Raw genomic sequence first — 19,097 nt, forward strand, 5'->3', positions numbered from 1 at the left:
CTTGAGGTGTAAAGGACCACCAGATTTTGAAAAGCTGGTATTGCCAGATCTAGTTTGTCCATTTTGTGGAATTTCCTGGGAAGGCAGCCCATTTAGGAGAAGGAAGACTCTGACCCTAAACCTCCGCTGCCTTGCGGGACATCTTTGCAAGAAGAAAAGACCGCTAGAATACTGGTGGCCAAAAATGGGAAGAGTCAGGAGACTCCTTCAATCTCAGAGTGGCAAATCAGATTTTGCGAAGATATTGAACTAGCCAAGATGACAGCATCAGTCAGATTGCAATCAAAACAAGAATTAAGAAAGGAATGGAAATGTGTTGAAGAATATATTGTACATCAACCTTCTGACCAGCAAGTCCTAGGCTCTGTGGTTTAACCCACAGCGCCACCCGCGTCCCTCAAATCCCCATGTTACACCCCCCCCAAACTACACCACTCGTACATCACAGTTACATCATGAAAGGGGAGGTCTGGTGGCAGGAATCTGAGCATCCTGGATCCTGCCCCACGGTTCTCCTTGCCCTCCACCAAACACCCATAAGTGGAACAAAAGAGAGATTTACATTTCCCTGTTTCCCAGCCAAGTTCATCACACCCTTATTTCTGGAACGGCTACCTGTCTGGTACTCAGGTATCAGGATGCCAGGAATTATCACCCAGGCAGAGGGGCTGCTGAGTAGCTGAGCTCACCTCTCTATATGAATTTCTGAATTTTTATCAGTGAGCCAGTACATAGGTACATTTATCGGAGAATTCTTACATTTGGTATTGTGCAGCAAAGGCCCTTTGAATAGCTAGGAAGAAACTGTGATGAAGTGTTTTGTGGGGACAAATCACAAAAGTCACAAAAGTGATTGTGCTGATTTTGGTAGTGGGCTGCATGTGCAGGATATCTGCTGGAGGGGCAACCCCCCCCAAAAAAAACCTATACATAAATTCCTGCAACAAAGCTGAATAACAAATGTGTTTAAGATAATTCTTTTATTGTTAATATTGATTGCCACTGTCAATAGCTGACCGTTCCCACCCATGTGTCGGGAGCAGATGGTTCTGCATCTAGCAAGAATAGTGTCCTGCGGGTGGGCAGAGTCTCTGCTGCCCTGCCCTCCTTGGCAGACTCGGCCATCAGCATTGCTCCATCTAGCTCCATCCATCTACACTGACTGGCAGCAGCTATCCCTGATTTCAGGCAGGGCACCTGGGGATTGGGTCTGGCGCTTTCTTCTTGCAAGGCAGACCCCACCCCTGAGCTACAACCCTTCCTGGCCTCATCTTCCTGCTTCCCCCCTACAGGACGGCCCGGGCTTCTACACAACCAGGTGCCTCGCGCCCATGTTGGCCGAAATCGTCCGAGTCCTCCAGGTGGGTGTCGGTTGCGAAGGGTGGGGTTTCTGGAGCATCTTCCTAATGGTGCTCTTGGGGAGATGTGGTGGATGGGGGGGGGGGGAGCCTCTGCACTTCGAGACTTGCAAGCAGGTGGAATTAGCACGGCCGCTGGGGCTGGGGCTGGGGCTGTTGTGTTTGGTTTCCTCTGCCCTGAGAAGCTCTGAATCCAGGCAGAGGAGGAGGACCCTCCTGGAGAGCCCCTACTTGGCCCTGTGGTTCTGCAAGGTGTCTTTGCTGGATGAAGCAGTTAAACGATGCTAGTTAACCTGTGGAACTCACTTCCACAGGAGGCAGGGACAGCCACCAACTTTGTCGTTGAGAGGAAAGGCAAATGAGAGACGAAACAATAGGAGGTTTTTTATTATATATTAGATTTACATGCCACCCTTATCACAAGATCTCAGGGCGGTTCACGGGACAAAATTATGCCTGACATGGAGAAAGTGGATGCAGAAAGGATTATCTTTCGTTCGGCCCGGACACTAAGGTCCAGTTCCGAGGGCCTTCTGGCAGTTCTCTGCCTGCAAGAAGACAAGTTTCAGGGAACCAGGCAGAGGGCCTTCTTGGTAGCGGCACCCGCCCTGTGGAACGCCCTCCCACCAGATGTCAAAGAGAACAACAACTACCAGACTTTTAGAAGACATCTGAAGGCAGCCCTGTTTACGGAGGCTTTTAATGTTTAATAGGTTATTGTATTTTAATATTATGTTGGAAGCTGCCCAGAGTGGCTGGGGAAACCCAGCCAGATGGGCGGGGTATAAATAATAAATTATTATTTTATTACAGTGGTGCCCCGCAAGACGAACGCCTCGCAAGACAAAAAACCCGCTAGACGAAAGGGTTTTCCGTTTTGGAGGCGCTTCGCAAAACGAATTTCCCTATAGGCTTGCTTCGCAAGAAGAAAGCCCATAGGGAAATCTCCGGGGACCTCTTTTAAATGCTAGCGGTGGGGAGCAAAGCCTTTCCCCCCCCTCCGGCCTTCAGAAGAGGTCCAGGAAGGCCGGCGGGGGCCGAAAGGCTTTGCTCCCCACCGCCAGCATTTTAAAAGCAGTCCGGGATAGCAGGGAAGCGCTTCCCGCTATCCCGGATGGCTTTTGAAGGCAGGCGGGGGGGGGAGAAAAGACTTTTGCCCCCCGCCCGCCTTCAGAAGAGGTCGGGGGACAGACTGTCCCCGGACCTGGTCTGAAGGCGGTTTCCATAGGAACGCATTGATTGATTTTTAATGCATTCCTATTTGAAACCGTGCTTCGCAAGATGAAAAACTCGCAAGACGAAAAGACTTGCGGAACGAATTAATTTCGTCTTGCGAGGCACCACTGTATTATTATATCTTCCTCTCTCATAAGACATCACAGACATCCAATGAAGTTGAAGGTTAAGGACAGGTTTCCCTCTGGGGCGTCTGGTTGGCGACTGTGGGAATAGGCTCCCGGACTAGATGGGCCCCTGGCCTGATCCAGCTGCAAACTCCTCTTTTGTCCTTACGGGGTGGGCCCTTCCTGGCCCTCCTCTCTCCCTTCCCCGGTCGTTCCCCCACCCCTCCACCCCATGACTGGCAGCAGTGCCTCCCCAAGTGCTCCCTGCTTTCCACCCGCCGCTGACCCACCTCTCTCCCTCGCAGGAAGGCAACGACGCCAAGAAGGTGGACGCCATGTCCACTGCCTTTGGCTTCCCCGTGGGAGCTGCCACGCTGATTGACGAGGTGGGCGTTGACGTGGCCACGCACGTGGCAGAGGACCTGGGCAAGGCCTTTGGCGAGCGCTTCAAAGGGGGCAACGTGGAGCTGATGAAGGCCATGGTGGACAAGGGCTTTCTGGGTGAGTGTCTGAGCGACGGCCTCTTCCTGGAACTCCTCTGTCAAGGAGCCAGCCGGGAAGGCTCCGGAGTTGGAGGAGGGGGAGAGCGGAGAGCCAGTAGCAGAGAGAGGGTGGAGCGAAAGGGGAAGTCTCTCAGGTGGAGGCAAGGCTCCCTGAGGTCAAAGGGCAGCAGCACCCCTCTACCAGCTCAGGCACGGAGGGAGAGGGAACACCAGTTCCATCAGCCCAGGACAGGAGGGGGTCAAAACGCAGAGAGCAACGTAGGCATTTCGGATTGCCCAGGCTGCTTTGCTGGAGGAGGAGCAGGAAGTTCCCACTCCCGGGATCTATTATGGACAATTTGGATGCTTGAAGAGATGCTCTGTACTTTAAATATTGTACAAATAAAGACTATACAGTGGTACCTCGGGTTAAGTACTTAATTCATTCCGGAGGTCCGTTCTTAACCTGAAACTGTTCTTAACCTGAAGCACCACTTTAGCTAACGGGGCCTCCTGCTGCTGCCGCGCCGCCGGAGCACGATTTCTGTTCTCATCCTGAAGCAAAGTTCTTAACCTGAAGCACGGTTTCTGGGTTAGCGGAGTCTGTAACCTGAAGCGTATGTAACCTGAGGTACCACTGTAAATACAACTCCAGGCAAGCTGAGGGATTTATTGCAAAGGGCTCACCAAACCCATCACATCCTCGCAGGGGAAACCTCCATATCGACAGCATGCGAGGAACCCCCACACCCGCCTTGCTTCCATTTGGGGAACAAACCTCTTCTGGGCAAACGGGGCAGAGCAAATCCTCGGCGCCTGGGTGCCGTAACCACATTGGTCTCACCCAGTCGCCACGCTGGGCAACCATTGAGTGGCAAAGGGACATTAGGGTCTTGAACTGGGACCTGGGAGAGACCCGGGTTCAAATCTCACCTCAGTGGGTGAGTTTGGGAGCTAGTCACTGCCTCTCTCATTTGTTCTGGTTGTATGCCGCTTCCCCCCCCCCAAAAAAATCATGCTCAAAGTGACTTACAGCAAAGAAACAGGGATGCATTTCGAACACACAATACGAAAGCTTCTGAGCTGGCTCCCAGTCTCTGGGTTCAGTCTTTAATTCTGCAAACAAGCCTGGAATCAATGGCTGTGGGAAGAGGTCCCAAGGCTCTCGCCTCCTCCTTCGTCTGCCACACACTTCTTCATTCATTCATTCATTCATTCATTCATTGAATTGGTATACCACCCTATACCCAGAGGTCTCGGGGCAGTTCACAATAAAAACCACAATCTATAACATCAAAAATAAAAATAATCCAATATACCCCCAAAAGTCGCCTTTTAAAGGGTATAGGATGTAGGTTAACATTTTTGCCTGGCACCCAAAGGTGTATAATGAAGGCACCAAGTGAACTTCCCTGGGGAGAGGATTCCATAGACGGAGCCACTGCAGAGAAGGCTCTGCTCTCGTGTTGCCACCCTCCGAACCCCTCGGGGAAGAGGCACATGAAGGAGGGCCTCAGAAGATGATCTCAGGGTCTGGGTCGGTTCATATGGAGAGAGGAAGCCCTTGAGGTCTTGCCGTCCTGAGCTGTTTCACTTCTGTCCCTTCCGGAGCAGAGGGGACCCCCCACCTCTCCCCACCCCTTTACACCTCTGTGCAACTTCTTTCGCAGGGCGCAAAGCCGGGAAGGGCTTCTACCTTTACCAGGAAGGCGTAAAGAACCGGAACGTCAACACCGGCATGGACGAAATCTTGGAGAGGTTCAAAGTGGCCGCCAAGCCGGAAGTGTAAGTTCGAAAAGGAAGGCCTTCCTGAGTGAGGCAGAGACCAGAGCTCCGGAATGAAGGCCCAGGATGCTGGTCTGCCCTCATTCCCCAACTGCAAACCAACAGGTGCAGCTGGCTTAATTCTGAGTTGGGGCAGCAGTCTGTCTTGGCTAATTCTGTCCACTCTGGCTGGCAGCAGCTCTCCAAACTGTCAGGTCAAGAAGGGACCTCTCCCAGTCCCGCCCTGTCCTATCAGAGGTCTTCCAGACATATATATTTAAAGGTAAAGGGACCCCTGACCATTAGGTCCAGTCGTGGCCGACTCTGGGGTTGCTGCACTCATCTCGCTTTACTGGCCGAGGGAATGTAAATGGCATTTCCGTGCACTGCTCTGGTTCACCAGAAGCAGCTTAGTCATGCTGGCCACAAGACCCGGAAGCTGTATGCCAGCTGCCTCGGCCAATAAAGCACTATTTATCTACTTGCACTTTGACGTGCTTTCGAACTACTAGGTTGGCAGGAGCAGGGACTGAGCAACGGGAGCTCACCCTGTCGCGGAGATTCGAACCACCAGCCTTCTGATCGGCAAGTCCTAGGCTCTGTGGTTTAACACACAGCACCACCCGCGCATATATATTTACTTGGTGCTAAATCACTTGGAGACTTCTTTCTTAGAAGAAAGCAAGACAGTGCAATCGTATCTTAATGTCTGTTTGACATGCACAATTTCAGCTGAAGGTAGACTGGTTGGGACTGCACAAGTTAAATCCAGGCAAGGTTGAGAGCTTGGGAGCTTTCTTCGCACCAGGTCCCCTCGGGGTTACCTGGTGCAAAAAAGAGCTTTTAAGCTGCCTGTATTACTTAATGGGCAAGGCTTGCTCAAGGCTTGAGATTCGGGAGTGCTCTCCATCTCACCCACGAGCCACGGGGCAGTTCTGAGCATCCAGTTAAGCGCTTTTTCTGTGTGAAACCCTTGCGACCGAACCGCTGCCTGAGATGCGATTGCACTGCACATGGATGTCACCTAAAGCCTCAGCCTACTAAAATGATTATACCTCCCCAGAGTTTGGTAACTGGACCCAAGAGCAAATGTGGGTAGCATTCAGTATGGGGGTTCAGGTCTAGAGTGGCACTGCTCCTGCACTGCCAGGGGTTGGACTAGATGACCCTCAGCATCCCTCTTCGAAATCCTGCCTGACCCAGCCACACTCTGCTCCATGATTTCCCTAGTGGCCTTTCCCCTCCGCTGCTCCCTGAGCTGGAGATGCTGTATATATAGAGTGGTCAGTGTTAGTGTTGGGTTGGGTGTCAGCTTCGCCTTTGAGCCAGTGCCACTGACTGGGCTCAACCTCTTCAGCCCCGACTGGGCCAGGCGAGCTGCGAAAGCGCTTCCAGAGACCTTCCACGCAGGAAGCAGGTCTAAGTGCTGTGGACTCACAACTCTGAGCTGTGAGCACCAAACTCACTTCCAGTAGTCAGGGGAGCACAGCAGAGCATGAACCACCCAAACAACAGCTTCTGTAGAAGAACTTCTTTTATTCTCTACAGCTACTATACAAACTAACTACAGACTAAATGGAGATGCTGGATTGCACTGAGTGTTACAGCTGCATGAGCAGCGAGCTTATCTACACACAGATAACACTCAGGCTTTGAAGTCAGGCTGGAGCGGAATAAGTAATGAGCAAAATCCGCCCCCTCCTTTCTGAAACATCAGCAGATTCTTGCAATGGGAGGGGTGAAATATCCTCATTGGGTTGGTTGCATTTGGTGTGTGTAAATGATGTTGGTCATGGTTGGAGAAGAAGACTTTTTAATAATAATAATTTATTATTTATACCCCGCCCATCTGGCTGAGTTTCCCCAGCCACTCTGGGCGGCTCCCAATCGAGTGTTAAAAACAATACAGCATTAAATATTAAAAGCTTCCCTAAACATGGCTGCCTTCTGATGTCTTCTAAAAGTCTGGTAGTTGTTCTCTTTGACATTTGGTGGGAGGGCGTTCCACAGGGTGGGTGCCACTACCAAGAAGGCCCTCTGCCTGGTTCCCTGCAACTTGGCTTCTCGCAGGGAGGGAAAACGCCAGAAGGCCCTCGGAGCTGGACCTCAGTGTCCAGGCAGAATGATGGAGGTGAAGATGCAAGAATAAAAGCAGCAATACTTTGCAAGAATACTCTTTCTCAAGGACTCTTTTGTGCCAGCTAAGGTCTGAGGACTAGGCAGAGGAGTAAAAAGGAGGTCAGAACCTTTTCTTTTTCAAACCCTGACATCTGCCTCCGGGGGACCTTCTGATTGGCTTCCCACCCCGGCTGACGGCCATCTCTACTCTCCCTCTCTTTCTCCAGCTCCTCGGAGGAAGACATTCAGATGCGCCTGGTGTCCAGGTTTGTGAACGAGGCGGTCCTGACCCTGCAAGAGGGCATCCTCAGCAACCCCGTGGAGGGGGACATCGGGGCTGTGTTTGGGCTGGGCTTCCCCCCCTGCCTGGGAGGTAAGAAGGCCCCGGCACGCATTCGTGCTTCTGCTAAATGTATATCTTCAGTCACAGCTCCCTCGTCCTCAGCTAGGCTGCCTGCCATTCAGAGGAAAACTGGCCAGCTTAAGAAGAGCCTGCTGGGTCAGGAGAACAGCCCATTTGCTCCCTCATCCTGTTCTCACAGTGGCTGACCAGGTGCCCATTCTGGGAAGCCAGGAAGGAGGATTTGAGTGCAGCTGGGATTAAGAAGCATTGCTGATTTTGACCATGGAGGCAAAACGCCCTTCCTGGCTAGTGGCCATTGATAGCCCTTTCTTCCTCCCTGAACTTATCCAATCCTCTTTTAAAGCCATCCAGGTTGGGGGTCACCACTGCCTCCTGTGGAAAGGAGTTCCATAGGTTAACTCTGCGCTGTGAAAATGAGTCATATTTTTGACCTGGGCCTGAGAGCAGCAGCTTTGGCGCTAACAGGCTTGCCTTATCTCAGCTGCTAGCTTGGGGTCGGCTGCAGAGGTTGCCTTCTGCCTGCTCCCAATAATAATAATAATAATAATAATAATAATAATAATAATAATAATAATACAGTCATACCTCGGGTTGAAGTAGCTTCAGGTTAAGCGTTTTCAGGTTGCACTCCGTGGCGACTCGGAAGTAACGGAGTGTGTTACTTCCAGGTTTCGCCACTCGCACATGCACAGACGCTCAAAATGACATCGCGCGCATGCGCGGAAGGAGCGAATTAGGACCCACGGATGTGGCTTGCGTTCGCTTCAGGATGCGAACGGGACTCCAGAATGGATCCTGTTCGCATCCAGAGGTACCACTGTAGTAATTATTATTATTATTATTATTTATTTATTTATACCTGCCCATCTGGCTGGGTTTCCCCAGCCACTCTCTCTTTTTTTTCTCATATAAATTTTTATTATTTTCTTTAAGTATTCTTTTTCCAACAATCCCTACCATCACAACATATTCCCTTTGACTCTGCCAAGTCTTGACTTCCCTCCCTCCCTCCAGTTGGTATATTTATCACATTCTTACAGCTTATATTATACTTATATCTCTACTATTTTACATTGAAGGGAATATTCCAGTCCTGCTAGTGTCTTTAAGTTTTTACCGTTCTCCTTTAAGCATTCAATGAATTTACTCCAATTGTTCTTGTGTCTCTGGTCCTCTTGGTCCCAGCCACTCTTGGCGCAGCTCCCAACAGAATATTAAAAAGGCGATAAAAGATCAAAGCTCCGCTAAACGGGTCTCCCAAGAAGGGCAGCTGCCTGATAAGTCCTTTTTGCTGGCGTGAAGGATTTTTAAAGCAGCCATATGGAAATGCCTTGATCCCTGGGGAGATACCGGGGGGGGGGCAGGCCAGCAGTCTAGTTGCCCCGTGGTTCCAGTGACCAAGATGGGGAGTCTCTCCTGCCCCCCTTCCCCTGTTCCCCTATGGGAGAGGAGGTCTTGCACCTTGCAGCCGTTGGCTCTGCGAGGACGTTTGCAGTTCCGGGGAGAACTGCGGAACTCTGCGGGCGGCGGGGGTCCCCACTTGCACAGGAGACCTTGCTCAACCCCCCCAATCTTTCTTTAATAATATTTTTTATTAAGTTTTCCATTTTAACAATCCAATCAAATCACGTTGAATATTCCAAATTCTACAAATACATATCATAAAGTCCAAATATTTTGCCAAATTATAAATTTTTTGTTGGGGGTTCCCATGCTTCAAGTTCAGTGGGGTCCAATCATCTCATATTTCTGCTTTGAGTGTCCACTAGTCCCTTCTTTAAACCTTCTTGTTAGTCTTCTTCTTTCATAGCCTCTGAGTTGTTTCCACAGGTGAGTTGAAATGAGCAATAATATGCTTCTGAACTTTGTATGACTCTCCCTTTTTTTTTTTGCAGCTGGTATTTTATTTGCAGTATGTCCTCTGCTGGTGTTTATGTCGAATCAATCCAAAAGTCCTTCTCGGGTGGCAGACGCCATCTTTCCTCAGTTCCGATGAAATAGAATCTAGGCGTTTGCTCATTAATTTTCTCAGACAGGTTGCACCAAACATTAGTCTTTCCAGGGGAGGTTTGCCAAATCGAACTTGAAATACAGATATAATAACAAAGTAAGAGCTCGCCTCCCCCTATGACTATTAATCCCCCCCCAATCTTTCACGGCAGGTCCCTTCCGGTACGCAGACTACTACGGGGCCCAGCGGCTGGTGGACCGCATGAGGAAGTATGAGGACGTCTACGGGAGCCAGTTCACTCCCTGCCAATTGCTGCTGGACCACGCCAAGGACTCCGGCAAAAAGTTCCACAAGTGAACGTGCCTCTGGCGCCACCGTCCGTCCGACCCCCGGGAAAGGCGGGGGGGGGGCAGGAGGCCTGCAGGAGAGTCTCCCGCCTGTAGCTCAGGGGGTTGTGGGTCTTCACCCTCCAAGTGCCTTAGCCGCACAGGCACTGTCTCCCCAACCCCGGCTCTGACCCCCTCGTCAGGCCGAAGGTCAGCCTTTGATTAATCCAGGGTCTTCTCTGCCCGGCCTCATCCTGGCGCCCCGCCAAGCCTGCCAGCGGCTTCAGGTCTCGGGCCAACGGCAGCTGATTCTGGGCCCAGGACTGGCCTGTGGTCATGACCCACACCCAAAGAACCCCTAACAATAAAACCCCAGTGTCTTGTTCTGTGGGTGAGCTCTGGTCATTTATTTGTGCCTGAATTTTCACTTCTAAACGGGAGCTTCAGAGAAGTCCCATCAGCATACAGGTGAAATTCAAAAAATTAGAATATCATGGAAAAGTTCACTTATTTCAGTAATTCAGCTTCAAAGGTGAAACTAATATATGAGATCGACTCATGACATGCAAAGCGAGATATGCTTCTACTTCTCAGAGGCTCAAACTTGCTCGATTTGCAATCCTTGTTTTGCTGATTTCCTTGAATATTCTAATTTTCTGAGATTGTTAATTTGGGGTTTTCATAAGCTGTACGCCATGATCATCACAATGATAACAAATCAAGGCTTGACATATCTCGCTTTGCATGCCACTACTCTATCTCATATAGTAGTTTCACCTTTCAAGTTGGATTATGTAAATAAGGGAACTTTTCCAAGATATTCTAATTTTTTGAGTTTCACCTGTAGTCCAGAGTGCTTTGATTTGGTGAGCGTCCCTGGAATGGGGGGGGGGGGATGACCCAGAGTGTCATCTAGGCCAACCCCCTGCCCTGCAGGAACGCTGTCTTCAGTGGGGAGCACCAGGGGTTCCCCAAGGGGTCTGCCTAACCCTCCCAGGAGGTCCATGGCACCATTCACATAACAAAAACTGCCATAGATATATCGAGATTTTCAAATGCGGGGGCTTGGCTTTTGAAAAACAGGAGGTCTGCAGTACTTGGGAACCAGGGGGTAGACAAATCTGATCCGAATGCGAATTATGCTGTGCTCTCGTGGGGAGGGGGCAGATGGCTGCCCTTTCTCCCTTGACCACCCCCCCTTGCTTGGCTGCAACACATCATAACGGCAGTTGGGGGAGGGCTATGGCAAGATGGTTGCTGTGGCTCCTTACCCAGCTCATAGGGCTCCTCACCACCTAGGGTCACCACGCTGGCCAGGCAGCTGCGTCCTGTTTTCCCACCTCTATGGGGCCCCATCCACTTCTGCCAGCCTCCAGCTGTCTTTGGACTCCTGCAGATCTCCAGCTGCCAAGGCTTAAATGGGCAGGGGTGAATTCAGAAGCCTTTGCCATCAGGATATGTGTCTGAGGTGCTGCCTCCATCAACGCTCTCCCCCTGCTCTGTTCAGCTTTGCACTGTGGTCTCCCCTTTCCAGCAGCTCCCCAGGAGGTCTCTGTCCCCCACATCTGATGCAGATCCTGTCAGTGGGGACCAGTGGTGTAGCGTTGATTGCCAGCACCCCAGGACAGGCAGGGGGGTCACACATGTACCAGGGAGGCTCCAGCCCGGCGCCCACTGCCAATGGTGCCAGGGCGAAGCCATTCCTACCAGAGCAAGGGGGGGGGGACGACGTGCTGAGCTGCCTCCCCACCTTCATGGGGGAGACTGGCCACCCGACATGGCCCTTCGTGGATGGAGAGGAGCCATACTGCCTTGGCACCTGGTTTGCGCCCCCTCAAAAATTGTGTAGCCCCCCTGACACCCCCACACTATGCCCCTGGCAGGGACTGTACCTAGGCTGCCCCACTGCCAGTCCCCATTTCTCCTTCACACACACCCCAACCCTTGCTGGTGCCGCACCCGGTATTCTAAAGCAATCTGATTAAACAATCACATCCTGGGCACGACTTCATTTTTTAAATAAACTGATTTATTTGACTACGGCAGTGGCTAAAGTCGAAACGAAGACGAGAGTTCTGCAGGTCTCCAGGCTGGAATCCTGAAGTCGCCGTCCTCTGCTAAAAAGTTACGGGAATAAGTCGCGGCACTCTTGGGGGAGTAATGCTGACGAGTGTGTCTGCTGGGAGGCAGCAGAGTTGAACTGCAGGGCCGGATTAGTGAAAGATACCAGCTCACAGAGGGGCTGGGGTTGAAAACAACCCAGCTGCCCACAGGTTGTGCTAAAGTGCCGTTAGTGAGCTGCCCCCCTCCAGGGAGGAGTGTGCTGGACTCTGGCTGCCTCGTGCCAGGAGCAAATAAATTAACTTTAAATAAGCTGGAGTTCTTGTTATTAAATCTACCAAGAAAGAAAGCACACCAAGAACTCTGGCCAGGATAAGTTTCAGTAGTGGGAGTGGTCCCTACTCGCAAATCAGTAGTCAATTGTAACAAAAATTAATCAATTCAAATGTATGTATTCTGACAAGGATTACAAACTCAAACTCATAAGGCTATGTATAACACAATAATTCGTTACAGAATTAGAGATAAGAGTTTATGAGTAGAGATAAGTTCATGCTAGCCCATAGTCCAATTCGATGTGAAGGTCTTGGTTTCAATCATTGAGCAGAAGTTAATTATGGATCAGAAACCAGGACAGGGTGCTGTTTCAATGTATTCACCTTCATCAGCTGGAAGTATCAAACATGACATGAAAGTACACTTAAATTCTAAATTATCATGAATTATAAAACAGTCATAAAACAGTATTATACAATATTTGGTTCCTTATCTAATTTTTAAGGGGTTGTGTAAGTTTGAAGAATTTGTATAAATATATCCTGTTGTTTTCTACATTTGATTTGCGAGTAGGGACCATTCCCACCACTGAAACTTATACTGGCCAGAGTTCTTGGTGTGCTTTTTTTCTTGGTCTAGGAGCAAATAAATTGACACAGGCAGCAAATACCCCCAAACCTCTCCGTGGACAAATGAAGGAGTTGCTGAGGAATTCTTGAACTGTGTGTATCTGCAGTTGCGCTGCCCAAGCGTAGAGTTTGTAGCTGAGAATTTGTCACTCATACTTTCTTTAAGGTTCTAGACCTCGCGGCAGTGGAGACATGCTTTAAAGGGGGGGGGGCAGTGTCTGTAGTGAAGGCACGAGAGGGGCAGCTTCGGTGTTCTGTGTGATGCAGCCAAATCCACGAGGGCAGGTTTTGCTGAATCCCCCATCAAACGTCAAGCAAAGGCACCTCTTTTAAGACAGAGGAACTTTCTAAACATGCTGCCCTTCCATAAGCAGCAAGATTCCCCCATACATTGCATTCAAGCAGGTAAGTGCTCACCTTGCCAGCTCTCCAAAATGGAATACTCGGAAAAAGCTGTAGAAAAAAGAGACCGTCCTCTGAGGTCCTTCTTTGTGTTCCTCCTCTGCTAGAACTGTCCCGAGGGTGGCAACACGAGAACGGGGCCTTTTCTGCAGTGGCTCCCCATCAGGACTGCTCTCCCCAGCGAAGCTCGCCTGGCGCTTTCACTCCAGATCTTTAAATGCCAGGCAAAAACATTCCTCTTCTCCCAGGCCTTTGGCTGTTAAATCTACGGCCTTTTCAGTTGTGGGAAGGTATTGCTCTTTTTTTACTATTACATATTTAGTGTTCTAGGCTGTACACTGCCCTGTGGTCTCTTGCTGAAGGGTAGTGTACTAATTTCATAAATAACAATGACGGGGGGCCCAGAATAACCACAAGAAGCTCCCACCGCTATACCAGCTGGGGTGGAGAGGCTCTGGCTCCGTGGGGCAGCGGATGCTGGAGGGCAGGCCCCTCGCACTGTAGACCTAAAGCACTGCCTCCCACACCTCCCTGATCAAGACCCCGCACCCAGGGAGGGGGCCAGCACCACAGTCACCGGCTGCCTCAGTTTCCCGTGTGCAGAAAAGCTCCCTGGCCCCTGTCTGCCTCATCTTTCAAACTGGCGGCCCCACAGCAATGAGACAGATCTAATGGGACAGCCTGTTTGCTGGAATAAAAATGGGAGCTGTGGATCTCAGATGGGCTTCCGTTGGTCCAAATGAAGGTGGAGGTCTGGGTGAGAAATGGGGGTCGCATCACGACTCTCCTCCCAGCCCACTTTTGCATGGCTTTCTTTTCCTCTGCACTGGACAACTGGACACCCATGCACTGGGCTAGGGCAGGCAGAGTCCCCCCAAACACTCGTAGGTCTCCTTCAGACCCTTCGTCATCAACAGAAGAGCCTGCTGGATCAGGCCGATGGCCCAGCCAGTCCAGCAACTTGTTCTCCCAGTGGCCAGCCAGATGCCCTCATGGGAACCCCACACGCAGGGTTCAAACACGAGCCCTCTCGCCTCCTGCGGCTCCCAGCAACTCAAGCATTGCTGCCTCTTAAGCATGGGGGCAAGGCAGGGCCCTCACATCGATTGCCTTCTCCTCCCTGGATTTGTCTAATCCTCTTTCAAAGCCATCCTGCAGCAGTGAGTTCCACTGATAACCTCCTGGCTCCTTCCTTCCTTTTCCACTGGGTTTATGCTTCAGGCTCACCCATCCAGCCCTCCCTCCGTTCATGCCCTTGCTACTCTCTGCCCACCAGCGCTCTTGGGGGTGGGGGACTTTGCTCGCAAAGTGCCCCAGCGCCACTGCCCTCTTGCGACAGATCCAGAGGCCTCTCCCCACATTGCCAGGCAAAGCGACCCCCTTCGCCTGCAGGTCCAGCCCCTGCGGCCGTCCCAGGCTCCTCCTCCCACCCCACCCGGTTCTAGATCTTGGGGCGCCAGCCCTTGATGAACTGCATGATCTTCTTGACCTGGAGTTTGGTGAGGCGGAAGTCCTCCGACAGGATCTCCTCAGTCAGCTGCACGAAGATGCTGCCGTCAATGCGCTCCCGTGCAAAGAAGCTCACCACGTCCTCCGAGAGCCCGATGAAACGCAGGCAGCGGGAGACCTCTTCCAGAGACAGGGTGGACAGGTCAGCCGGAGGCTGCCAGGGAGAGCCGTCCCCACTGAGCCGGGCGGGGGGCACCTCGATGACCCCCGGGGCCAGGTTGAGGCGGGTGGCGGCGCCCAACTCCGCGCCACGGGTGACGGAGGGCGGCAGGGGCGTCCGGAGGGCGACATGCTCGGGGGACTCGAAGGCCTGCTTGGCAGGGCGTGGCGGGGGCACTGGGCTGTAGCGGGGCTCGCCCTCCGGGGAGGAGGAGGAGGAAGCAGTGGTGCCCTCGAAGGGGTCAAAGGTCTCGGGGGAAGAGGTCTTCTGCCACTCGAGGGGCTCCAGCCACTCCGAGGAGGCTGGGTTGGAGAAAGGGTTGAGCGCCCCAAAGGGGGCAAAGCGTTTCTGGGGCGCCTGGGGAGGCTTCAGGCGAGGGCAGCTGCGGTAGCTCTTGAGGGCGCTGGCGTCACTGCCCGCCAGCAGCGGGGTGGGCCTCCCTGTGGCCACGCTCAGGTCGCTGTACGGCCACGGATCCGACCACGAGGAGCCCTGGGCTTGAGGCTGGGCCGGGGGGCTGGCCAGCGGCCGGCCGGAGGACTCCCCCGCTTTGCAGTCTCCCCAGGTGCAGGGGTAGCAGTACAGGGAGTAGGAGTCGGGAGACGGGGAGCAGCTGCCACTTTGCGGCCTCGACCTGGAAGAGGAGAGGAGAAGGGAGTGCAAAGTCAGAGGCAGAGGGAACTCACAGACACCAAGCCTCCGCCGCCAGAGCCAGGCAGGGCAAGGGGATCTCTGCAGGGGTCAGAGGGTGCCTGGTTTGCACGCACACACACACACACACAATTCTGCACCCAGAGCCCCCCGGCAACCCCCACGCTATGCCACTGTTCTAGATCGCCTTTACCCACTCACTCGAAAAAGTTAGCCAGTCAGGAGTTCCCTTTGCAGAAGGCACAGGAAGCCAAAATACTTGTTTTTCCCCATAATTGCTTGGAACCTGGAAGCAAATGAACTTTCTGGCAGTAAGAGCAGTTGGATAGTGGATCCGTCTCCCTCAGGAGGTTGTGGACTCTCCTTCCTTGGAGGTTTTCAAGCAGAGGTTGGAGGGGCATCTGTCAGGGATGCTTTAGCTGAGATTCCTGAATTTATGGGGGTTGGACTAGATGGCCTTTGGGGGACCCTTCCAGTGGTACAATTCTAGGAGTCTATGATTCTAGGAGTCTACGGGCCCGGTCTTATTCAACATCTTTATCAACGACTTGGATGATGGACTCAAGGGCATCCTGATCAAATTTGCAGATGACACCAAACTGGGAGGGGTGGCTAACACCCCAGAGGACAGGATCACACTTCAAAACAACCTTGACAGATTAGAGAACTGGGCCAAAACAAACAAGATGAATTTTAACAGGGAGAAATGTAAAGTATTGCACTTGGGCAAAAAAAATGAGAGGCACAAATACAAGATGGGTGACACCTGGCTTGAGAGCAGTACATGTGAAAAGGATCTAGGAGTCTTGGTTGACCACAAACTTGACATGAGCCAACAGTGTGACGCGGCAGCTAAAAAAGCCAATGCAATTCTGGGCTGCATCAATAGGAGTATAGCATCTAGATCAAGGGATGTAATAGTGCCACTGTATTCTGCTCTGGTCAGACCTCACCTGGAGTACTGTGTCCAGTTCTGGGCACCACAGTTCAAGAAGGACACTGACAAACTGGAACGTGTCCAGAGGAGGGCAACCAAAATGGTCAAAGGCCTGGAAACGATGCCTTATGAGGAACGGCTAAGGGAGCTGGGCATGTTTAGCCTGGAGAAGAGGAGGTTAAGGGGTGATATGATAGCCATGTTCAAATATATAAAAGGAGGTCACATAGAGGAGGGAGAAAGGTTGTTTTCTGCTGCTCCAGAGAAGCGGACACGGAGCAATGGATCCAAACTACAAGAAAGAAGATTCCACCTAAACATTAGGAAGAACTTCCTGACAGTGAGAGCTGTTTGACAGTGGAATTTGCTGCCCAGGAGTGTGGTGGAGTCTCCTTCTTTGGAGGTCTTGAAGCAGAGGCTTGATAACCATATGTCAGGAGTACTCTGATGGCGTTTCCTGCTTGGCAGGGGGTTGGACTCGATGGCCCTTGTGGTCTCTTCCAACTCTATGATTCTATGAACTAACAGGCACCCAGAACTGAGACTCTTAAAGCATGCTTCCCTCATCAAGTTGTTGTTGTTGTTGTTGTTTAGTCATTTAGTCGTATCCGCCTCTCCGTGACCCCCTGGACCAGAGCACTCCAGGCCCTCCTGTCTTCCACTGCCTCCCGCAGTTTGGTCAAAGACATGTTTGTAGCTTCCATAACACTGTCCCACAATCTCGTCCTCTGTCGTCCCCTTCTCCTTGCGCCCTCCATCTTTCCCAACATCAGGGTCTTTTCCAGGGAGTCTTCTCTTCTCAAGACATGGCCAAAGTCTTGGAGCCTCAGCTTCAGGATCTGTCCTTCCAGTGAGCACTCAGGGCTGATTTCCTTCAGAATGGAGAGGTTGGATCTTCTTGCAGTCCATGGGACTCTCAAGAGTCTCCTCCAGCATCAGAATTCAAAAGCATCCATTCTTCGGCGATCAGCCTTCTTGATGGTCCAGCTCTCACTTCCATACATCACTACTGGGAAAACCAGAGCTTGAACTATACGGACCTTTTACAGATAGGTAGCCGTGTTGGTCTGCCATAGTCAAAACAAAATAAAAAAATTCCTTCCAGTAGCACCTTAAAGACCAACTAAGTTGTTCTAGGTATGAGCTTTCGTGTTCATGCACACTTCTTCAGATACACTGAAACAGAAGTCACCAGACCTTTCTATATAGTGAGAAGGTGGGGAGGGGTATTACTCAGAAGGGTGGTGGGAATGGGTGATTGGCAGATAGCTGTGATGAGCCTGTTGACGACTCTTAACGACTGCAATAGATCTTACAGGAAAAAGCAAGGGGTGAGAAGGTGAAAAATGGCTTTGTCATGTATAATGAGATAAGAATCCAATGTCTCTGTTCAGACCAGGTCTCTCCATGGTTTTAAGTTTGGTAATAAGTTGCAATTCAGCAGCTTCTCTTTCCAGTCTATTTCTGAAATTCCTTTGTAATAGAACAGCTACTTTAAGATCTTGTATAGAATGTCCTGGGAGATTGAAGTGTTCTCCTACTGGTTTCTCTGTCTTGTGGTTCCTGATGTCGGATTTATGTCCATTTATTCTTTGGCGTAAGGTTTGGCCTGTTTGTCCAATATAGAGAGCTGAAGGACACTGTTGGCATTTGATGGCATACACAATGTTAGACGATGAGCAATTAAATAATCCCGAGATGGTATGTGTGATGTTGTTGGGGCCAGTAATGGTGTTGTCCGGGTGTATGTGGCAGCAAAGTTGGCATCTGGGTTTATTGCAGGCTCTGGTGCCAGTGTCCGTGTTAAGTCTGGTTATAGTCTTATTGTGGGTTAGGAGTTGTTTAAGATTGGGTGGCTGTCTGTAGGCAATGAAAGGTCTTCCTCCCAGAGCTTGAGAAAGAGAACTGTCATTGTCCAGGAAAGGTTGTAGATCTCTGATGATGCGTTGTACTGTTTTAACTTGGGAGCTGTATGTGATGACTAGAGGTGTTCTGTTATTTTCTTTTTTGGGTCTGTCTTGCAGCAAGTTCTCTCTGGGTATCAGTCTGGCTCTGTTGATCTGTTGTCTAACTTCATCTGCTGGGTATTTTAGTTCTAAAAAGGTTTGCTGTAGATCTCTTAGGTGAGAGTCTCTGTCTGTAGAATTGGAGCAGATGCGGCTGTAACGTAGTGCCTGGCTATATACAATGGACTGTTTGGTATGTTTGGGATGGTAGCTAGAGGCATGTAGATATGTTTGTCGGTCAGTTGGTTTACGGTATAAGGTGGTGTCTATGCACCCATCCTGTATTTTTATAGTAGTGTCCAAAAAATGTATTTCTTGCATAGATTGATTCATTGCTAGGTTGATGGTGGGGTGAAAATCATTGAATTTCTAGTGGAAGGTGTCCAGGGTCTGTTGACCATGTGTCCAGATGATAAAAATATCATCAATGTATCGCAGGTACAAACTTAAAACCATGGAGAGACCTGGTCTGAACAGAGACATTGGATTCTTATCTCATTATACATGACAAAGCCATTTTTCACCTTCTCACCCCTTGCTGTTTCCTGTAAGACCTATTGCAGTCGTTAAGAGTCGTCAACAGGCTCATCACAGCTATCTGCCAATCACCCATTCCCACCACCCTTCTGAGTAATACCCCTCCCCACCTTCTCACTATATAGAAGGGTCTGGTGACTTCTGTTTCAGTGTATCTGAAGAAGTGTGCATGCACACGAAAGCTCATACCTAGAACAACTTAGTTGGTCTTGAAGGTGCTACT

The 19,097-nt window shown here is 50.9% G+C and overlaps 2 protein-coding genes and 1 long non-coding RNA gene across 4 annotated transcripts in view; 1 reads left to right on the plus strand and 2 right to left on the minus strand.

Annotated features, from left to right (window-relative positions):
- HADHA (hydroxyacyl-CoA dehydrogenase trifunctional multienzyme complex subunit alpha) overlaps nt 1-10,092 on the plus strand; it is a 36,400-nt gene extending 26,308 nt beyond the window's left edge. Inside the window, exons 16-20 of the mRNA XM_083733305.1 lie at nt 1,293-1,361; nt 3,007-3,202; nt 4,854-4,968; nt 7,293-7,438; nt 9,592-10,092. Of these exons, the coding sequence (XP_083589431.1) occupies nt 1,293-1,361; nt 3,007-3,202; nt 4,854-4,968; nt 7,293-7,438; nt 9,592-9,737 (672 nt within the window). The 3' untranslated portion in view covers nt 9,738-10,092. The remainder of the gene's footprint in view (nt 1-1,292; nt 1,362-3,006; nt 3,203-4,853; nt 4,969-7,292; nt 7,439-9,591) is intronic.
- The window catches only part of LOC310842222, a 274,827-nt gene that overhangs the window by 13,558 nt on the left and 242,172 nt on the right, over nt 1-19,097 (minus strand). The window lies entirely within an intron of this gene.
- GAREM2 (GRB2 associated regulator of MAPK1 subtype 2) overlaps nt 13,927-19,097 on the minus strand; it is a 30,302-nt gene continuing 25,131 nt past the window's right edge. For both annotated transcript variants that reach the window (XM_083733243.1, XM_083733244.1), the window contains exon 6: nt 13,927-15,377. In XM_083733243.1, coding sequence (XP_083589369.1) covers nt 14,516-15,377 — 862 coding nt within the window. In that variant the 3' untranslated portion in view covers nt 13,927-14,515. The remainder of the gene's footprint in view (nt 15,378-19,097) is intronic.

Source organism: Podarcis gaigeae (assembly GCF_964106915.1).
Source record: "Podarcis gaigeae genome assembly, chromosome: 3".
Classification (NCBI taxonomy): domain Eukaryota; kingdom Metazoa; phylum Chordata; class Lepidosauria; order Squamata; family Lacertidae; genus Podarcis; species Podarcis gaigeae.